The sequence below is a fragment of the Cololabis saira genome, chromosome 1, assembly GCF_033807715.1.
Source record: "Cololabis saira isolate AMF1-May2022 chromosome 1, fColSai1.1, whole genome shotgun sequence".
NCBI classification, from domain to species: domain Eukaryota; kingdom Metazoa; phylum Chordata; class Actinopteri; order Beloniformes; family Belonidae; genus Cololabis; species Cololabis saira.
Genome location: NC_084587.1, coordinates 33574456 through 33597621, shown reverse-complemented (window position 1 = coordinate 33597621; position 23166 = coordinate 33574456). Strand labels below are relative to the sequence as shown.

Sequence of the window (23166 nt, the reverse complement as noted above, 5' to 3'; positions counted from 1 at the left end):
CATGCTCTGATGGGCCTGTATCACATCCTTGAGGAGAAACAAAGGCTGGATGCCTTCCGCACGCATTTTTTTACTTTGTTTTCTTTGCGTTTTTTCTAAATTGCTTTTTCTTTAGATTTTTGTCGCTTCTGCAGTTTATATCACTCACTGCAGATCTTGTCCAAGTATGCCCTTCTTGCTTCCATAGGAATGAAGAGGGTAAGTAGAAAATAAGACCTGTTATTCAAACGCAATTGATGAATTGTTCACCAGCAGCTGTGACCCCCTCTACAAGAGCTGATGTGGAACGTTTAGGTGTGTGCTGATACAATACTTCAGAGTAATGGCATTAGCAATGATCATAGACAAGCACAAGGACTAAAAATGGCCTTTTATGGATCTAGGGGCATGGAGAGGCCGGTTGGCTTCGCTGTTGACGAACAATAGACTGACTGACAGTAGTATGGACAGAGTTCTTTTCTTGGCGTCCACATAGTCCAACTCACTACCAGTCAGTGATCCAGACGTCCCGCTAATGCAGCCTCCCCAGTAGACGACACCGTAAAACAGAATAGTACAATTAGAAAAAAGCTTGTTTGGAAGATGCACCAGAAGAAAGGTTCTTCTCTCACAATAGAACATGACAGCAGGCTTGGGTTTGGAGAAGTAACATTTGAAAAAAAAAAAAACACAACCCATTTGAAACAATGCCCTCTGGACATCTGTATATCAAAGATATTTTGTCCTAAATCACAATGCCACATTTGCTGAAAGACATAGCACTTCAGCAACAATACCCTATACCAACTGTCAAGCACGGTGGTGGAGGGATGATGATTTGCATATGTTCTGCAGTTTGGACACCACGCATTCTCTGAGTCCATCATGAACTCCTCTGAATCCTATACCTGTTCTGAGGTAAGATGTGAGACCATCTAGCGGCCAGTGGCTAAAAATAGTCCATGCAACATGACAACGCTCCAAGGTACACCAGCAAATCTACATGTAATTACTTTCAATTTTATTATATATCGTCTATTACAATACAAGTTGTCTCTAGGTGCTTTCCAGAGACCCAGAACATGACCCTCAAGCAATTATTACATAAACAATGGCAGGTAAAAACTCCCCTAGTGGGAGAAAAAACCTTAAGCCAAACAGTGGCAAGAAAAACTCCCCTTTAGGAGGTAAGAAACCTGTACCAGGACCTGATTATAAGGGAAGGGTTAGGGGGAAGAGGATGAAAAACAGATAGAGGAGAGGCACAGATATATTGTCATCATGATCATCAACATAAAAGAATAAAATAATCAAGCTGTTGTGACAACTCAATCATATTTCTGACTTCAACCCAACTAAAATCCTGTGGTGGGACGGTAAAGAGAAATGCATAAACACATATCCACAAACCTGAATCAACTGAAGTAACGTTGCAAGGAAGATAGGTCCAAAAACTCCCCTACAACGATGTGAGACCAACATCACTCACAAACTTATTGCTCCAGTTCTTGGTCCTAAACATGGTGCTACAGGCTACTTTACTTTACTTTACTAATTATAAGATGGGAGGTACAAGGTTTTCCCACACACTCAATTTGCATTTTGGCTTATTTATTTTTTTAAATCAATAAATAGTGACGCACTATAAAATGTCATGAGTTGTTGTTCATCTGAAGTTGTATTTATCCTTCCCACCCCCTCCATGACTCACTCCAGAGACAGAGGAGCATGTTCTCCAACAACCATTTAAACGCAGTCCTGTCGTTTACAGCTTTCCTGAATAGCAGCTCACCTGTATCAAGTCAACACAGCATTTTACGTTGGTACATTTGTAAATGCTTGCACCACCTCCTACATATAGGTACATCTGTGTAACTTCTGAAATATGTATGTATGTGATGTTGTTCCAATGAAGGATGAAAACAAGCTTAGTTTCGGTTAGTGATTTATTTCTAAAATCATTAGCAGGCCTACAAAACCCATTTCACGGACCCATAACTATTTCTCCAGTTTCTTTTCTGTGCATGTGCATACAATTATGGGAAACATTAGGGCATTATAAAGTTACAATCAGTAAAGTACCTGGAATACTGAGGAGCATATGAACATGCAGGCAAATAGTCATTTGAAAATGTTTTTAGCGCTCTCCCTCTCTCTCCTTTTTTTTTTTTTGCACATCCATCCTGGGATGAAGGCACCGGGCTCATTAGGATGAGAGGAAGGAATAGCTCGTTGGTGTCACACTGCCCCCTACAGGACAGACACTGTAAGGCAACACAAGTTCTCAGAGCAGGCACAGCGCAGGGAGTTTTAATTTAACCAAACCTAAATTAAACTTATAAAAGAACAATAACTGATAAGCAAGAGAACGTCCTCAACTTGATTAATATGTTAAATTAAAATTTTGTCAATTTAGGACAAGATTCAACATACAGCATGTGTTTCCTCTACGCAGCAAGTTGTCAGAATGAGGTTTTCTTTTTCTTTTATAAATAAAGTGCCTCCTAAAACAGGGTGGCATCTCAAGCCTTTAGGTCTGATGTGTATTCAACAAGACCAAAAAGCTAACAATATAAGTGGAAAAGTGCCACACTTGTACAGCAGTTCTCTACAGGTTTCTGAACAGGCTCAGGCTCTCAGAAGTCTAATGCTCCGACAGAGTCTCCCTGGCACTAAAGACTCCCTTCTTGTTTAAAAATGGGTCAGAAACAAATTTGGTCCACTTTTCTTCCAGATGGGACCCGACATGATTACGGAGGAATGAAGCGGAGAAGCAACGGGTAAAAACCATCATGACAGTTTAACCAGTTAGTTGTTCATTTCCATTACATTAATCAAGTAAGAAAAAACGTTAAATGCTAACGTCTCAAAATATTTGGTCGGCATGAGTCTAAATGATTATTGTCATAACAGCTTCAGTCATGTTTAAGTAATAGCTTTGTTGTTATATTTTAACTGATCAAAAGAACACTGATGACAAGGTTATGATGTGATAATGAATAACTTGAGAACTTTTTGTTAAAACCTTTCCTGGTCAAATATGACAAGAGTAAAGTGTTACAAATAGATCACACTTAAGATATAATCTGCAATTATTCATTGGCGTTCGAGCTCTGAAGAATTCAAAATGTAGCATGTCATTATTAGTAATATCTCTCTAACGATTCTATTCTAAAGGGGAAAAAGGATATCATAAGCTGGTGTGCTTGAACCAAAATCACATAATTTCCACTTGAAAGAAAGAGGTAGAGGTAAAAGGAGAAAGAAAGCATATAAATGGTGATGTTGTCCATTTCTCCTCTCTTCCCTTCTTTTCTTGCAAATGTCGAGGAACAGAGTGCTGAAGGAGGACAGTGATCAGCAGCAGCAGCAGCAGCATCGGCGAGGGTCTCAGGAGATGATGCGAATGCCAAAGTTCTTCTTGAGCTGCTCAAGGAACATGAAGGTGAGCACCGTGTGGGGAATCAAACGAATGCCTGCGGGGACGAGACCCTGCAATAAAGTGGAAGTATTAGGTTACTATTTGTAGTTTTCTTCACATGAGAGACCCAAACTCATTCATCATCCTAAACATCCCAAACTCACCCTGCAGAAAAATAACAACTCCAAACATACAGATGTTTCCATAAAGGGACAGAAAAAATTCTCTAAACTGAAGGTTTCTAGAGCTGGAGGAAGTTCTTGAGACAACATAAGTCTATTTGTAACTGCTTTACACTGATTTACATTAAACCTTTTCTATTTGTCTCCATTATGTTGTCTTATGGTGGGAATTTTTGCTGGGTTTCGAACATCTGAACAACACAAAACCTTACAAAAATTAAAACAAAATAATGAAAAATAGAATCTGAAAACTTCTTTCCCTTTCAATTTAATTTTATTTGCAACAATTACAGCTCCAAGTCCTTTCGGGTATGTCTCCAGGAGTCTGGAACATCTAGAAAGGGACATTTTTCTCCCTTCAGCCTGGAAGAGATGCACAGCTGTACAGCAATGTTTATATGATAGACTATGCGATTCATTTGTTGATTGAAATTTAGAGGACTAAAAAGGGTTTTTCTCAAGAATTCTTCACTCCTAAAGGTATATGAGTCTAGTTACACATTCTCACCGAAAAATTTAAAAATGCATTACACATCTTAATCCAAGTTGTATATATGTAAATCAGATGATAGTGATGGATCTTAAAATCCGAGTTGCACGTTCATCAGATTATAGTGACAATTCATGGGACAAACTGAGTCAAAACAATGTTTTATTATAACTATACAAGCTAAAGTTACAACATATTTGTATATGTTTTTCATATTATTTACATCATATGAAATTAACATTAAATTTAGTATGAGGTTGCTTTAATTATGTGGCAAATGATAATAAACACAAGAAAGATGGGTACTAAAACCAAGGACAGGCACAGTGATCAGTCAGTATAGATATAATCCATAAATAAATAAACCTCTGTCCGTTATTTTTCATTTTTTAAAGGACAGGCAATTTTGTTATATGAAAAATAAATTATAAAATGAAATAAAACGTGAAATAAAACCAGAGCTCAGTGCAGGGCCCTCCCAGGGTTGGTAGAGAGTGGCAATGCCCAGGACTGTCACTTAGGTAGGAGCACTGGGCGATATAATGGGAAAAAAATCGGGGATAAAAAAAAATAAAAATAAAATAAAAATAAATAAAAATAAAAATTTTGAATATCGATATTGAATCGGCTGGAAAAGTATCGCGATATATTGCCATATCGATATTTTTGCCCACCCCTATTGCTGACACTCTTTTCTCACACATAACTCCTGACAATTTTTTCCACCCGTTCCGACCCGCTTGCACACATTTCTTCACCTCTTTTCCACACTCTCCATTACTCTAGACTGTTGATCCTAACTACTTAAAATCTTCCACTTTCTTTATCTCAAAGCAAATACTGCATCTGTAGTACTCCAAGCCCTACTGGTGCTCAAAAATGCTCATGTTGGTCCTAAAGGCCCTGACACACCAACCCGACGTCGCTCTCTGCCGACTGCTGTGTCGGCTCGTGTCGCCTGTGTCGGGCTGGGTCGGTCTCACTAGACCATGGATCTATTAATAAAAACTGGATGGGACATCGAAAATGGCCGCCCATTCATTTCAATGCAATTTGCTCACTCAGCGCATATGCTGAAAAAGTTCCTGACTTCCTGGTTTACTTCCGCGTTATCGGGCCCATAGAGCATGCGCAGTTGAGTCACCTCCCATGATGCTCTGGGGCCTCCCATCATGCCCCGGGGCAATGACGCGAATATTAATATAATATGTATTAATATAATATATGAATTAATGTATATTATTACATGTATAGTATTACATATATTCTTAATGTATTAATATAATATAATTACATAATATATATTAATATAATACATCCGTGGAATGCACGGACACGGCTGTGACGTCAGCCGTGACGTCACGCCCAGAAAGAGACTTTTCTTTGACTTTTCTGGCTGTTATAAAACATTTTTGACGGATATAAAGTCCATGACTTAAAAATATAGAATACAAAGATTAGTAATTGCCGGTGATTACAGCTGGAGGTGTCCTGTGAACAGTTTTAGAGGCTTCTCTTTTACTATTGCGGTCTATGGGAAAAAAGCTTTTTGGGTCCCATGGGATTTTTTGTTGCAGTACCGCGGCTGGCCACTGGAAAAAAATCGGCGTGCCTTCTGAGTGCGAGATTCGGGGGCTGCACTAGACACACCGCAAATACGATACCCGACGGCGAACTAGCACGTACGTTCTGCGCATGCGTGAGAGGTAATTCCCCTCCATACCAGCAGGCAGTGGCTGAAAGAAATCATTTAGGAAGATAAATGTTGGTTTAATAGATGAAATCTAACAATTGTAGCTACGCCTGTTAAGAAATTTGCTCAGAAAATTTCTGGATTTTCTGCCTGCCTGCCGGCTCGGGAGCTGATTTATGGTTCTGCGTTAAATCGAAGCAGAGCCTACGGCGTAGGATACGGCGTAGGGTACTGCGCAGGGTACGGCGCGCGTCGCCGCGTAACCTACGCTGTAGGCTCTGCGTTGGTGTAACGCAGAACCATAAATCAGCCTTTATTCTGGCGCGGTTTGAAAAACATAAGCGTGATTATATACATTCACTGAGTGAATATTATGAAAGTAAAATATATATTTCTCGCTAGAAATGTAATCAAAACGCATTTTTATGCAGAAACTAACTCAAAATATTGATTTTATTCATAAGAAATGTCCGCCATGTTTTCTTCTTGATTCAGTCCGCAAATGACGACGAAAAGCATTCTGGGAAATTCTGGGAACAGCCAATCACAGAGTGAGCTGTTTGACCGACGGCCGACGCCGATTCAACATGTGGAATCGGCTGAAAAGCTCCCGACGGAAGGCCGACCTGTGGCGACGTGCGGGACACACCGGGGAAACTATGCCGACAGACGCGCACCGACACCGAAAATCGGCTTGGTGTGTCAGGGTCTTTAGTCTAGCTTCTGACTCTTTCCCACAGCTTCATTGTTTGGTTTATCAACTCTATTCCTTTGTAGTTGCTACGACTCTGCACGTTTCCCTTGTTCTTAAAGATCGGCAGCATCACACTTTGCCTCCATTCCTCGGGCATCCTCTCGCTCTCTAAGATCTTGTTGAACAACGGAGTCAAAAACTCTAGTGTCATCTCTCCCAGACACTTCAAAACCTCCACGGGTATATCATATATCAGCATCAACTGCCTTTCCACCCTTCTTCCTCTTCAATGCCCTCCTAACTTCACCTTTACTAATCTTTGGTACTTTGTGGTCCAGAACAGTCACCTCTTCTACTCTTTGTTCTTTTGCAATTCCCTCTTTCATCAACTCTTCAAAGAAATATTTCCATCTTGCCATCACACTTCTGGCTCCTGTCAATAGATTTCCCTCTTTATCTGTCACCATCCTAACCGGCTGCACATCCTAATATACAAGGATGTATCTACGTCTCTTTGCTTCGCCGACCTGTACAGATCCGTCTCTCCCTCCTTACTGTCCATCCTAGTGTACAAGTCATCGTATGCCGTTTGTCTGGCCTTTGCCACCTCTACCTTCACCTTACGCTGCATATCCCTGTACTCCCGTCTACTCTCTTCCATCCCCTCAGTGTCCCACTTCCTCTTCAGTCATTTATTTCTCTGAATACACTCCTGCACTTCCTCATTCCAACACCAAGTTTCCTTGTCTACCTTCCTCCCAGATGACACACCAAGTACTCTCCTGCCCTGATCACATTAGGTGTAATTGTGTAGGGAATAAGGTCGTTAAAAATAGCAGCGTTACTAACGCCGTTATTTTTTCCCAGTAACGGCTAATCTAACTAATTACTGTTTCAAATGTTACAACGCCGTTACTGTTACTGACAGTGAAATGTGGCACGTTACTACACACTGACATGATATCTAATTGCCGTTATCTGACCTGAGTCATTCTGAGTGAGTCAGGTTGAGGTGAGTCTGGTGAGTCACGTTTGAAATAGTAATTAGTTAGATTACCCGTTACTGGGAGAAAATAACGGCGTTAGTAACGCCGCTATTTTTAACGCTGTTATTCCCAACATTGGGTGTAATTCTCCAGCCATCTGGAAGCCCCTCCTGGCGACCCAGAGCCTGTATCAACACTAGGGATGGGCGGTATGGACTAAAAAATGTATCACGATAATTTCTGGCATTTACCCCGATAACGATAAAAATGACGATAAAAAAATACTAATTCAACTCCACCTTTGTAACTATAAATCTATCTCATCATCATTTATTTCTTTCTTTCTTTCTCGCTCATTTCTTTCTTTCTTTCTGGCTCATTTCTTTCTTTCTTTCTGGCTCATTTCTTTCTTTCTTTCTTTCTTTCTTTCTTTCAGGCTCATTTCTTTCTTTCTTTCTATCTTTCTTTCTTTCTTTCAGGCTCATTTCTTTCTTTCTTTCTTTCTTTCTTTCTTTCTTGCTCATTTCTTTCTTTCTTTCTTTCTTTCTTTCTTTCTTTCTTTCTTTCTTTCTTTCTTTCTTTCTTTCAGGCTCATTTCTTTCTTTCGGGCTCATTTCTTTCTTTCTGGCTCATTTCTTTCTGGCTCATTTCTTTCTGGCTCATTTCTTTCTTTCTTTCCTTCTGGCTCATTTCTTTCTTTCTTTCTTTCTTTCTTTCTTTCTTTCTTTCTTTCTTTCTTTCTTTCTTTCTTTCTTTCTTTCTTTCTTTCTTTCTTTCTTTCTTTCTTTCTTTCTTTCTTTCTTTCTTTCTTTCTTTCTTTCTTTCTTTCTTTCTTTCTTTCTTTCTTTCTTTCTTTCTTTCTGGCTCATTTCTTTCTTTCTTTCTGGCTCATTTCTTTCTTTCTTTCTGGCTCATTTCTTTCTTTATCGTTTTTACCGCGAGATGGGAATTTCTTACCGTGGGGAATTTTTTTGACGGTATATCGTGAACGGTAAAATATCGCCCATTCCTAATCAACACTCTCCCTTTTTCAGGTTCCACCACTGTCTTCTTCTCTGCCTTTGTCCTCTTCATCTTCTTCACCACCAGGGTCATCCTACATACCACCATCCTCTGCTGTCTGGCTACACACTTCCCTACTACTTTACAGTCACTAATCTCCTTTAGATTACATCGTCCAGGTTTATTTATTATAAACTTATACTTATACTTATACTTCCGCTCTCGTAAGTGACCCTGTGTTCCTGTCTCTTCTGAAAGAGAGTATTCACTACAGCCATTTCCATCCGTTTTACAAAGTCTACCACCATCTGTCCCTCTGCATCCCTGTCCTGGATACCAGACCTGCCCATCACGTCCTCATCACCTCTGTTGCCTGAACCAACATGTCCATTGAAGTCTGCTCCAATAACCGCTCTCTCACATCTGGGGATACTCTGCATCTAACTCACTCCAGAATTCCTCCTTCTCTTCCAACTCACATCCTATACCTCTGGGGCAGAACCACAGACAACATGAAACAACACACCTTCAATTTCCAGCTCCAGAACATTTCTAACAAACTCCTCTTTTAAGATAAGTCCTATCCCAATCCTCCTCCCATCAGCACCATGATAGAACAGCTAAGACTGCATGGAAATCAGATTGATTGTATTATTGTTTGTAGGGCTGCAAGGATTCCTCGAGTACCTCGAGTAACTCGATTACAAAAAATGATCGAGGAATTTCCTCAGCCTCGAAGCCTTGTTTTAATAAAAAGTACATTTAAACTTCACGTTTCGCACGGATTCTTTTTAACATGACAACGTGCTAACACGCATGTGTCCCTTGTAAAGCGGAAGAAGACAGCGTCGCGCTTTTCGTGTGTGAACAGTTTAACTGCACAAGCGCCGGCTGGGACTGACAACAGTGACAGCGCCATTGAGAAAACGCAGCAAGGTGAAAGTAATAAGAGCAAGAGACAGAAGATGTCGAAGGTGTGGGATTATTTCAAATTAAAAATGAAGGTCCGGTGCACATGGTGTAAGACTTTGTTCCGAGTCCACAGCCAAGCATTTGTTTAAGCGTGTTGGTCATGAACGTGAAGTTGCATAATTTAAAAGCAGTGTTTCAGAATATTTTTTATTTTTGATACTTAGAAAACATACCTTTTTTTTTTTTTATTATGTCTCAGGAAATGTTAAGTTTGAAATAATAGTATTGATTTCTATTGCAAAATTAAAAAAAAAAGTTTACTAGTTGGCATAATATGTAAATAAATGTCAACTATTCTCATAAAAGGAACTTGGTTGTATTCATTAAGTGATCTGTCTTGTTTTCTATTGCATATTTATAACACACACACACACACACACACACACACACACACACACACACACACACACACACACACTCTGCAGTATGTAAAAATAATCCCCAGATGTGTACTGCTACTACAAAATTCTGAGCGTGCAACTAACCAGTCTGCCTTGTGAATCATAATGCACTGTCACTACAGCGTATTTAACTCACAGCAGCAAAGCTGCTTTTACTGTGCTGTACTACTTATAAACATTTACTGCGGTACCAGACTGCAGTGCATATGGCATACCGCATTGCATACGCAGTAAGCAGTTGGTTTTGAAAATGGCCAAAGATCATGTGACATTGACCCATCACAGAATCTCAATCCAATCAACAACTTTGAGATGTGATGGAAATCAATATTTGAATTCCAGATGTGTGACCATCAAAGATGGAGCAACTGTGTGATGTTATTACATCAATATGGACCAAAAGCTTGTGAGTAATACTTCAAGACTGTCTAATTAATTCTGCTAATACACAGGCACACGCACAAAAGAAAAGAATATGTCTTTATTTTCTTTACCTTGTAAAATGCCATTGGACCTAGCTTGGCTGTTTCCCGTAAGCAATGTCCCACCCCCTGAATAGAGAGGAAAATTGCGTTAAAAATAAAACTGTGAATGTGGGGAAGTGGAAACAGAAAAGAGTTTGCTCTTGTGTTGGCTAAGACAAAAAAATGCACTCACCGTGTACTCTCCTTTTGAATTCATCAGCCTCGTCTTCATCACGTCCAGAGGTTGACACAGGAACGTAGCACAGCCTCCCTGCAGAGGAGCAGCACACACAACTCAATAGAAGCTGAGCCCTGAAAACTAGAAACTCACTGACCGAATCAGTGTGGAAACAAAACCAGATACTTACGGCAATAAAGCTGGAAAGAAAGTGTGTGAGCATATTATCTCCCATCATGCCTGTTCCTAACACCAGCTGCTTGGCCTGGTCGTAGCATGCCAGCTGCAGGGCGAAATAAAAGTAGGCGCAGATGAAGAGATTGTGTGACATTTTTGTGGGGAGAGAAATAGTTAGGGGTCAGCATTCAACAATCCTTCAGCCAAATCAGGACCGCTCAGAGGTTAAAAGCGACTCAGATGCCAATTCATTTCACACTAGGGCTGGGCGATATGGACCAAAAGTCATATCTCGATATTTTCTAGCTAAATGGCGATACTCGATATATATCAATATTTTTTCTGTGCCTTAATTGGGGTTTCCCCCAAAGCATTATAGCATAGCATCTCTGTTAGCTTCATTTTTTTCTGAGGCAAACCCTTAAAAAAACAATCAGTTTTAATACAAAGCCTCGTGCCAAATGTCACACAGGTACCTTTGTTAACAGAGGTCTGCACGATATCAAAATGTATAAAACAAATGAAATAAAAATAAACTGCCTGCATATATAGAATACAAATAATTCTTGAAGAACATAAAACAAATATCCCTTTCCTGCATAACAATTAAATTAAAATACACTGTGCAATTAATACAATGTAGACAGTAACAGGCAGACTTTTCCACTGAGGTTGACAGTTGTGCAAATAACAAAACATTTGTGCAAATCTCAAATAAAACATTCAAGTCAATTTGTCACAAAATAAGCTATATCAAAATCATAAAAAAAAAAATTTAAAAAAAAAAATATTTTTTTTTCTTTTTAAATCGATATAAACGATATTGTCTGGTACCATATCGTGTTTGAAAATATATCGATATATATTAACATCTCGATATATGGCCCAGCCCTATTTCACACTTTATTAACCCTTTATTACCCACTTTATTACCAGTTTTACAAAGCAGCAATGTCCTTAAAAAGCAAAAGTTTCAAGTATATTAAATTGTTCAGCTTTTGTGAATTGCACCAAAAGACATGCAGCTAGAAATGAGCCTTCAACAGGCGATCCAAAGTTTGAAATGGTTACTATTTGGCTCCCTCTAGTGTTACACTGGACAAGCCAACTACCCTGGACTTTATGAAAGAGCAAAAACACAACCAAACACAATCAAAGCTACTTTCAGGTTTGTGTTAGGGATAATTTAGATGCCTGCATATACCTGTACAAAAATCCTCGATACATATAACCTGATTTTGAGTTTTGTGACTTGCCTGTCCCACAGTGACCAGTGCTCCTCTGCTGGAGGCCATGGACGCTCCCGAGAAAAGTTTCCGTAAACCCTCTGGATGACCGGACGGAGATCAGACGTCAGACATCTTATTAGTGTTCACTAAGCCTGAATTTGTAAGCCTGCAAAGATTCAACTTGAGGCTTACCTTCTCTGAACACTCTGTAAAGTCCATCGATGGCATTTTTATAGCTGGCGGAAAATCCAAAATTCAGTATTAACTTTTTTAACTCTTGGACTTTAGATTGTTGACTACAGATTTTGTAGTTCTTGCACTCACTTTCTCCTTTGCTCGGGTGGTAGTTTCATGTCATTCTGCATCCTAGAAGAATACATATTTCAGAACTCACTGCAAACCTAAACTGTTTGTCTTATCGAACTGTTGTCAGCGTACGTTACCTGACGTTCACCATGTCTGCTGGTGTTCCAACAAACCCACCAGTGAATCCTGTTGAAAGACAAGTCTCTTTGGCACATAGTCCACAACATGTGTAGCAAAGGACATTGCAGATGGGATGAAACCATATATTATATATATATATATATATATATATATATTCACACGGATTCGGTTGAAGTTGGGAAATTGTGTAAAATGTAAATAAAAACAAAATACAATGAGTTGACACTCCTTTTCAACCCATATTCAATTGAATACACTAGAAAGACAACATATTTAATGCTCAAACTCATAAACTTTATTTTATTTTTCAAATAATAATTAACTTAGAATTTCATGGCTGCAACACGTGCAGTAGAAGTTGGGAAAGGGCATGTTTACCACTTCGTTACATCACCTTTCCTTTTAATAACCCTCAATAAACGTTTTGGAAGAGAGGAGACTAATTCTCTTAGCTTCTCATGTGGAATTCTTTCCCATTCTTGCTTGATGAACCGCTTCAGTTGTTCAACAGTCCGGGTTCTTCTCTGTCGTATTTTACGCTTCATAATGTGCCTCACATTTTCAATGGGAGACAGGTCTGGACTGCAAGCGGGCCAGGGGAGAACTTGGACTCTTTTACTTCAAAGCCACGCTGTTATAACACGTGCAGAATGTGGCTTGGTATTGTCTTGCTGAAATAAGCAGCGGTGTCCATGAAAAAGACGTCGCTTGGATGGCAGCATATGTTGCTCCAAAATCTGTATGTACTTTTCAGCATTTATGTTCCTTCACAGAAATGTAAGTCACCCATGCCATGGGAACTAATGCACCCCCATACCATCACAGATGCTTTTGAACTTTGCGTTGATAACAGTCTGGATGGTCCGCTTCATCTTTGGTCCGGAGGACACGACGTCCAGTGTTTCCAAAAACAATTTGAAAAGTGGACTCATCAGAACGCAAAACACTTTTCCATTGTGCATCAGTCCATTTTACATGAGCCCGGGCCCAGATAAGCCGGCAGCGTTTCTGGATGTTGTTCATAAACGGCTTTTGCTTTGCATGGTAGAGTTTTAACCCGCACTTACTGATGTAGTGACGAACTGTATTTACTGACAGTGGTTTTCTGAAGTTTTGTTTTTATTTACATTTTACGCAATTTCCCAACTTCAACCCAATCCGGTTTGTATATGCGTATGTGTATTCCCACCTCCGAAGGCTCCAAGGAGGACTTTCTGGTAAAAGGGCATGGGGCCCTGGCTTGTGCTGCCCAACATGTCCCTCACTGTCTCATAGATCGCAAATCTGGTGAGGGAATAGGACATCTGGAAAGGAAAGGGGTGAGGAGGGGAGAGGAGAGAAGAGAGAAGAAGAGAGGTGAGGAGAGACATTTATTTAAGAGCATTTAGGAATAATTCTGAATGTGATGGAAATTTTGTTCATTTAGGGGAAAAAAATGCAAATGAATGACCACACCATCCAGCTCTAGGACAGACATGGGCCAGTTTGCAGATGCACACCTGTCTACAGAGTGAAGCAGAGAGGCCATTGTAAAGAGCCAGCACCCCGTCATTCTTGACCACATGAACAGCCATTCCCAACATCCTCATCTTCACCTCCTGCTGTGTCTGCAAGTGTACCTGGAAAGACAGCCGTGCATTACAATTGTGTACTCCACTTACAAAGGTAGATGCACTTCAAACACCAAAAAAAAAACGACATTTGTTAGGCTCTGACGAGAGGGGGAAGATGGAGATTTATATTTGTTAAGATGCAAAGCATGAGTCTGCTAAATACTGCAGTAATGTGCATAATATGTGCATTAGGTCTACAGTGTGACCTTTGTCCTGTGTTCTTATCAGTCTGTAAGGCTCAGAGCCCTCAGACAATGTTTTCCCCTAAAACCACTAATCCTGATTTCCAGGTTTGTGTCATCTAGCTTATCATTTCTGTCATTCAATCACTTTCCTCCGTTCATTAACAGCCAACATGGACCCGGTCCGTCTTTACCTACGCGCTGGCTGGTTTCACCATGACGCCAGACAAAGTTAAACATTTAGTTCCCAATTTTGTTGAAGCTCTCAACAGTACCCAAGTCCGTTTCCTGCAGTTCAAAGTATCAGTTTTGACTTGTTTGTCTTTCGTCTGCAATGAAAGTATCTTTAATACATTAGATATTTCTAGGCATTAAAATGCATCACAGTTACAAATTGATATTTATGTACCTGACAACCCAAGCTGAAAATTACAGCTCGCTTAACAACTGACTGATCATGTTTCAGACGAGGTTTCTCATTCAAAAATTTTAAATGTACAATCTGATTAGAGGGTTGCCGCACTAAGGAGGAAATTACATCAACTCTAAAAGGTTAAGTAGCAGTTAAACTCTAACATCAGCGTACTCAGGATGACAATGCTATTTATTATAATTATGCTACTTATCATCAGGTATTGTTGCAGTGTCATCATCTTGGTTACAAATTTCCACTCAAGCCTAAAACTAGCTGAACATGACAGTACTTTTTGTTAATTGAACTAATTTGGTCTTAAACAAACATTTTGAAAAAGTTTAAACACTGATGATTGTGTTATCAAGGAGTTAGCCAATCACTAATGTTTTGTTGAGCTTTGACCGAGAAGCTTTACACTAGATCTTGTGTCAATACATCAAGACTGCAAATACATGGACGTGCAAAGTAAAGCCATGACAGTGAAAAAAGTATTTGTATTTATTTTGTATTAGGGCTGTTCGATTAATCGATTTTAAATCGTAATCGCGATTATGTAATTAGAACGATGTTAAAACGTGAAACTCGTAAAATCGATTTTTCACCTTTTTTTTTTTTTTTAGGCTCTTTTAGGCTTTTTTGAGGCTCTTTAGTGTAGGAGGGGGCGTTGTAACATGCCACCGGGCATCCCTCAAGCCAGATGCGCTAGACCGGCTCGTGTTCCTTGCAAAAAACTTGCAAATGTGAACAGCAAATGTAATGACTGACATTACACACCTCCACCTCCTTCATGGGTTGCATTATTATTTAGCATGCAAAGACCCAGTTTAGTTTAATTAGAAAATGTCTTGTTTTATTTAATTGGAATGAAATATAACTTACTGTATGTTTGCAACTTAAAGCCCAATGGGGCAAATGTTCAATAAAAAAAACAGCATATTTGAAATCATTTCTTTGCCTTTTGTCAATTCACAAAATAATCGTAATTGTAATCGAAAATCGGATTTTGAGAGAGAAAAATCGAGATTTTATTTTTGGGCAAAATCGAACAGCCCTATTTTGTATTAGTATTTGTTATCACTGTCTGGAAACCACAGCTGTATACAAGTTGGTGTCATCTGAATCCAGATTTTGAATGTTTCAGCTTTTCATTACCTTGACGTTCCCAACATCAACCAACCTACAACCTACAACTTGATGAGCGTCTGTCTGAATCGTGTTTTGTGAGGTGAGATTAGACTAACTGTCATTAAAGAGCCTTTCCTCAGACATTTCTCTGATTAGCCACCAGTTTCCCAGCAGAAAGTTTAATGTTTGCTCTAAATTACACATCATTCCTTCTAAAGTTAGATGCCCTGTTAAAAGCGTCAAGGGCAGTGAGGTACGAACAGAGCAGTGTGGCGCTCTAAACCTTTTAAGCTGATGCTACAAAGTCACATTCGACCTCGATTCTGGGCTGTGGATCGTGCTGTACTTTTAGCTCTTGCGTGTTATTTGTTCTAACTATTTGTTCAATGTTTCATTTCTGTGGCAGCTAAAAGAGAAACAGCAGTTACAATTATGTTATTCATCCGATGGTGGCTGGACCACCTGAAGTTACAAAGCGGTCAAAAATTACTTCATGCCACATCATGGTGTAACATATTAACAAATAAAATAGATAACCCAAATACACAAACTTTAAAGAAAATTTCACTTTAGATTTGTTACAACATCTTAACTAATAATGAATCTTAACACTCAGTCCCTGGGATTGAGCAGGTGTTGCAAAAGAAAGTAGTTTTATAGAACTTGTTTTCTTTGGATATCGGGAGATTTTCATCAGAATTTGAGAGAATCCACCAGGACTGTGCCTGTGACTGAAAAAGCAGGTGTTTCGTAACACTCACTCCAGTTTTACACTTCTTTCGCATTTCAAAGAAACTGTGTTTACCCAGATTATGTGCACCCAGTGTGGACAAATTGTTTATATGCCGACCAGATCACACTTTAGATGCTCAGTATCAAGCCTCTTGGTACTTTTTATGAAAGGATGACCATATAAACATATATTTTAATTTTTTTTAACAGTGGGATCTAGGTTCACATAGAACTAAAATTTTGGATGAATTACATTTTTTTTTCTCTTTTCTGTAAAAGAAAAAGAAGGGTTAATGTTTGTAATAGAGTATACGTGATACTGTTCACGTCTCCTCTAGATGATATGAATAAATAATAAATAGTTCTCAAGTGTCAGTTATCAGTGTATATTATAGATTATGACATCTCAGACATGAGATTGGAGAGGCCCGTTTGACTGCAGCATAGCAATTACTTTCCTCCACGTGAATAATTACACAGCACATGACTTCCTGAGGAACACATAGTCTTGTCAAGGTCATGTGCTGGTGGCAGGGTAACTGACACTGCTCCTGCAGGGGGGTCGACAGGGAAGAGCATACCTTTACAAGTTATTATTATATATTATATAATAATAACAATTATAATAATATTATATATATTATATATTGTCAGCATAATTGGGAGAATTTTGTTTTTTGTTTTTTGTTTTGGCCTAGAATGGACTTAAATCTCAAAATATAGTTCATATACTGATCTGCATAGTATTGAAAGTTGTTTCATGCTCAATTCCCACCTGTTAATTCTTTTAGTTCATTTTTTTTTTGTATTTAAGCAAACTTGTCTTTTGACAGTTACTTTTGTCAATGCAGCACGTGTTGTGGTTGTGTTTAATATGAGAGTAGATCCTTATTACCATGTTAGGGTTCTGACCCTGTGAATTCTACACACACACAAGGACACAGAAAGAAAGACAATTGCAGAAATATGAGACTTTTTTGGCAGGCATTATGCAACTCTGCCCAGAAGTGTAATCAAGTGAAATCAAGAACATAAGCACACTTCAGACCATGATCAATTCAACTGCTCCTTTTTTGTTCCTGGAGCTATGATTGTGTAGTGCGGTTTGGGGTGACCTGTGCCCTATATTTTACATGAGCAGTACATCCCAGACATTACAGTGGCACTACTGGGAGTGGGGACAAGTGACCAGGGGTGGAAAGTAACAAATTACATTTACTCACGTTACTGTAATTGAGTACTTTTTATGAGTAATTTGTAATTTTCTAAGTATTTTTTGAAATATGTAATTTTTACTTTTACATTTTGACCCAAGTATTTTATTTCACTACATTTGAACCCCCTCACGTTACTGAGTACAAAATTTATGGTGAAAATCTTGTGGGCATTTTATTTTGGTTTATTGTGAATAGCAGGATCCTGCGGGCATTGGGCACTTTATTTTGTGTTTGAATACTTTGATTCTGGTTTTAGTGTTGTCGGTTGCACAATATGACTGAAAATAGTTTGCACTTTACAGTACAAGTTGTGACTGACCTTTTTGTCCTGTTCTGTGGAAGTAAGAGCTTTTACAAGTGTGGATGTGTACTTTAATATGCCTCGAAGTTAATTAAAACAACTTCCTTTTTTTGCATTAAATAACTGAAAGTAACTTTTACTCAAATTACATTTTAAATGAAGTACTTTTGTACTTTTACTTGAGTAAATTTTTAGATGAGTACTTTTACTTTTACTTTGAGTAGGATTTAAGCAAAGTAAAGATACTTTTACTCAATTACAATTTTTCAGTACTTTTTCCACCTCTGCAAGTGACACACACACACACACTAAAAAACAATGACCTGCTACTTTAGCAGACGTGGTGATATCAGCTGCCAGGACCGCCGACCGAGGCTGATTTATGGTTCCGCGTTACACCAACGCAGAGCCTACGGCGTAGGGTACGCGGCGACGCACACCGTACGATGCGCCTCGCCGCGTAACATACGGCGTAAGCTCTGCGTCGATTTGACTAGCTCCTCTCCTGCTGCTGCAGCTGGCCACAGCTGGACCCCGGGCTCGGGCCCGGGGCTCGGGCCCGGGTTCCCAGCCCCCCCCCCCTCACCTTGATGAGGTCCAGGGGATGCGTGCAGCAGGCGGCTCCGCATGACGCCAGCCCGCCGAAGTACCACCGAGACACCCGCTTCTCCGTCATGATCCAGCGGTGACTTCCGTCCTCCCGGTCCGCGTGGCCGCCTGCGCTGCCCGGCTCTCTGGCTGGCCCCGCTCCGGCTGCTGCAGCCCGTTAATGTTCAAACCCTGCGGTGTGTGGTGATGATAAGGGGGACCTTGGGCTCCGGCAGCATCACGCACACTTGCGTTACTACACGGGAGTGCGCACTGGCGTGTGTTACTGTGGTGGCGCAACGTGATGCGTAGTCGGAAGCGGCGGCTCCGCAGCCAATTGTCACCGCAGACGGTGGAGCTGCCTACCCGCCCGGGGGGGCGGCGGGGACTCAAAGGTCGACAGCGGGGTATAAAGCCTGAATTATGGTCGACAGCGGGGTATTATGCCGCGTTCCATTTGTCCTCGGAAGTGGGGATTTACCAGTTCCCAGTTTGATTTTTCAACTGGAACGCCCCTCGAAGTGGGATTTCCCACTGGGAAAGTGGGAGAGTCTTCACTGCCCCCGAGTTCAGATTCCAAGATGGCTGCCCCGGTTGTAAACAGTAGAAGAGAGCTCTGTAAAAATTCGTAGCACTTCATTCTAGTTTTGGTCACACTAAATCAGTCATATACAAGTATTGTTCGGCATATATATGCTGCTATAGTGTTATTTGCATTTTTCATGTGGTATATGAGAACTACAAACTTGTTTTCCGACTTTGTAACGGGAACGCTGATAACTCGGCTGTGACGTCATTCCCAGGTCCGAGTTCCGACTTCCGAGGTAAATGGAACGCAGCATAAAGCCTGAATTATGGTTCCGCGTTAAATCGACGCAGAACCCTTCGCCGTATGGTACGCGGCGACGCCTACCGTACGCCGCAGGTTCTGCGTTGGTGTAACGCGGAACCATAAATCAGCCGGGCTCCTTTCACACGTCTTCAACGCCGTTTTAAAGTGACACCATCCTCTCTGACGTGGCCCTGAGGATAATTGGGGAGACTGTCTCTTTAAGAGGATAACAGTCGACATTGTCAAGGGGAGCACAAACTAGGGGGAAACTATGGGGTCGTTGTTGTACGGAAGAGTATCAGGGCCATGCAGGAGAAAAGATATTTGAGAGGGGAAGGTCGAAAAAAGTCGAAATGTCAAGTTTAATGTTGAAATAGAATTTCGAGGAAAAAGGTCGAAATGTCAAGATTAATGTTGAAATACAATTTCAAAAATACAGTCAAAATTTCGCGAATAAAGTCGAAATTTCGCCTTTTTTTCAACATTTTGACATTTTTCTCAACATTTCGCCTTTTTTTCCTCAACATTTATTCTTAGTTCTCCTGGCCCTAATACTCTAGTTTTATTGAAGCTATAAAATGAATCCTGTCACCATTAAAACCATCAAAATTACTATCATTTGCAAAGTGAGGGTCATTATTTTGCAGTAGCAAACGTGAATAAAGTGTCTTCATCTGTGACACATTATTGAGATTCTTCTTCTTCTTCTTCTTCTTCTTCTTCTTCTTCTTCTTCTTCTTCTTCTTCTTCTTCTTCTTCTTCTTCTTCTTCTTCTTCTTCTTCTTCTTCTTATTATTATTATTATTATTATTAATCATAATAATATTAATAATAATCATCATCATCTTTTTGCAATGTATATACTGTCTATATCTTGTAATTATATATTTTTTTTACTTTCTTACCCTCTTCCCTGCATGTGTGTGTTAAGTGTACTGCTGCTAACAAGTGAGTTTCCCCATTGAGGGAGAAATAAAGGATTATCTTATCTTATCTTTATTTCTCAGTAGCCTATGTATCTCATGAAACACCAAAATGAGTCCTCTGCTTTTAACCCACCAATAACAGTGGGCTGCCATTTTTCTGAGACCCAGTAGCAGTTAAGGGGTTAAAGGCCATTGGTCAGGAGCCGTCAGTGGTTCACCACGGTTGCCAACCAAGGGGACTTCAGACCCAAGCCCACCTCTATAACCAATAGACTACCACTCCCCCCCATAAAGATGAATAATTATACTGTTATTGTTTAGTAGTCAATATACTTGTAGCAACATGTTTCCATTAAGTCAGAAAGACAAACAGGAAGTGGAAATCAAAAACAACAGGGACATGCTGACATGTGGGAGTTGTTAAAAGGGAAACATACAGGTAGCTCTGCCAAAAAGCTGAAACCGAAAACTCAAAGTAATACCCCTAGAAACTAGAAAATGCACCAAGCATCAAGAATAAAATATAATAAAAATTCCATTGGACGATGAGATGGCCATGGTACTTTTGTTTGTTTCAGGTTCAATGCATATACAACATTACAATGGTGGAGTAGTATACCTTGATGTTTACCTGGACAACAGACTGGACTGGAGATGCATCCCTGATGCTGATTATAAGAAAGGACAGAGCAGACTTTACTTCTTGAGGAAGCATAAGTCCTTCAGCATTTGCAGCAAGATGTTGTTTATCTTCTATAAGTCTGTTGTGGAGAGTACGATCACATCTGCAGTCATCTGTTGGTGGAGCAGCATCAGAACCAGGGACAAGAAGAAACTGAAGGAACTGATAAAGAAAGCTGGTTCTGCTCTGGAGTTGATTGTGCAAACAAAGATACTCTACAAAATGAAGAACATCATGGACAAGCCTGAGCATCCTCTTAACAAAACGGATTCAGCAACAGTGTCTTCAGTCAGAGGCTTCTTCTGATCTGTGGGTACAGGAGATCCTTCAGACCGTTACAGGAGATCCTTCCTGCCCACAGCATTAAACCTTGAGGGATTTACTAAGTATTTTTGTATTCTGAATTGAATATAAAGATAAATGCCTGAAGAAAACAAGCACTTTTTTATTGTTTTTTCAATTGTGTTTAATATGTACTTATTAATACTTTACACATTCTTCTTTGTTCCTTCCTTTAAAGGCTGTGGCACTACCTACAAGCAAGTTCAGGCAGGCAACTTAAGGAACATATTGCAACAGCATCCACTAATGCTGCACTTTATGAAGGTCGAAAGAGTTTGTTGTGACACCCAAACCTTAACTCCTACAGGCCACACGCTCACCTCAATGGCTTGTCTTGCTTTTACTGGTTGAGAGTTTCTTCTGAGAGTTGTTTGCCATAAGCAATGCTCATCAGTGCGATTCTGATACCACAATTAAAAAAAATAAGTAAAAGCAACAATCAAATAAAAAAAAGTATATTACACACAGGGAAATAAGAGAAGAATGTATCTATGCTGAATCAGATTTCCTGAAAAGTGAAGTGAGATTTACCCATATTTATATTTCCTTGTTTACTATTAAAATATTGTCACATTGGGTAGCTGGAGATCAAAGACACGATCATGTTCAGTTACTACAAAGGAGATGAAGATGTCAATAAAATTGTGGTGATTTGGTATTGAAGGAGAAATTTCTGCAACACTTCAGTTGCCGCCACCATAGTCTTGCACCGTTATAAACAAGTCTAAATCTGTTGTGCAGAGCGTCAGCAGGATGGCCCGCAGGACAGTCCACAGAGTTCCTTTGCTTTTCTGCTCGCCAACTCTGCTCAGGACTGTTGGCTGGTGTCCAATAGTTGTTATCCTCTGACTGCTCTCTGTAATTCATTTCCCACATTTAGACCACAGCCAAAAACACAGAATTACAGTGGCTTATCTATAAACAAGGACATTTGGTGGTGTGCTTCATACTTATGCAACACAACCATGAAACCCCAGCTAAAAGCAAATAAGCTGACACAAGTAAACATTTTCTTCGTTCACTGCTGCAAACACGCTGCTTCAGTCAAATAGTAAATGCCTCAAAGGATTTACTGCAATCAACACAAAACATGGGAAGTGTTTTCTAAGTTGCACGAGAGGCTGGCAAAAACTTCTAGCTGCTCTAAGATCCAGATTTATTCCATTTATTATAACTTTGAGATTACCGGTAATTCAAGTAGTATGTAACTATCTATCAGTAAACGATCATCCTGTTCAAAGTTGTCAGCGGCTATCAGCTTTGCATGAGACCACATAAGCTGCTGCAGTGGAGCATGTCCAAGAACACTGATTTTTCTTATTTAAAGTCTAACTACTGTAGGTGGTCCATCTTCTGTGAATATATATTTCTGTTATACAGCACTCAAATGTAATTTTATAGCACTTTTATAGTTTCATGAAAAAGATAAGAGCAAAAGGAAACTTATTTGTACTGAAAAATAGGGTTCTTGGAAGTATTGAGGGCAAAGTGTTGCAGGAAAGATTCTTAAGTGTAGACGACTTCCGTGATAATAATTCACAGGCGAAGAATGGAGGAAATGCATCCGCACGTGAAACAGTGATGTTGGTGTCGTTTCTTCAAGAAAAAAAGATTTAGGAAAACGTCTCATTGAAGTAAGATGAAGTAATGTGTTAGGTTATGAAATCACAAAGCAGTAAGAAGAGAATATTCTAGTGATTTATTTAAATTATGGCATGCTTGTTCAAGTAGTAGTTGGTTATGGTGGAATCAAAGACATCTACAGACGTATGAAACTGAAAACACAAAACCCTCTTTCAGTTCATAGAATAGTAAAAAAAATAATTATATATATATATATATATATATATATATATATATATATATATATATATATATATATATATGGTGGTTAGA

At 39.6% G+C, this 23166-nt stretch overlaps 1 protein-coding gene across 1 annotated transcript; it reads right to left on the bottom strand.

Moving 5' to 3' along the window:
- Nucleotides 1-1907: 1907 nt before the first annotated feature.
- Nucleotides 1908-18871, bottom strand: slc25a10b (solute carrier family 25 member 10b). The gene is made up of 11 exons (XM_061720694.1): nt 18487-18871; nt 13815-13934; nt 13505-13619; nt 12312-12360; nt 12193-12234; nt 12061-12104; nt 11896-11966; nt 10653-10745; nt 10478-10555; nt 10315-10371; nt 1908-3471 (listed from the first exon to the last, which is right to left on the bottom strand). Exons 1-11 carry the CDS (start codon nt 18574-18576, stop codon nt 3370-3372), a joined length of 861 nt encoding a protein of 286 aa, XP_061576678.1. The 5' UTR covers nt 18577-18871; the 3' UTR covers nt 1908-3369.
- Between the last annotated feature and the right edge of the window lie 4295 nt (nt 18872-23166).

Coding starts and splice junctions, on each gene's coding strand:
- slc25a10b (XM_061720694.1), bottom strand. CDS start 18,576: ATGACGGAGAAGCGGGTGTCTCGGTGGTACTTCGGCGGGCTGGCGTCA. Junction 13,935..18,486: donor ATCCCCTGGACCTCATCAAG/GTGAGGGGGGGG, acceptor CTGTCTTTCCAG/GTACACTTGCAGACACAGCA. Junction 12,361..13,504: donor CCTCCTTGGAGCCTTCGGAG/GTGGGAATACAC, acceptor GTCTTTCAACAG/GATTCACTGGTGGGTTTGTT.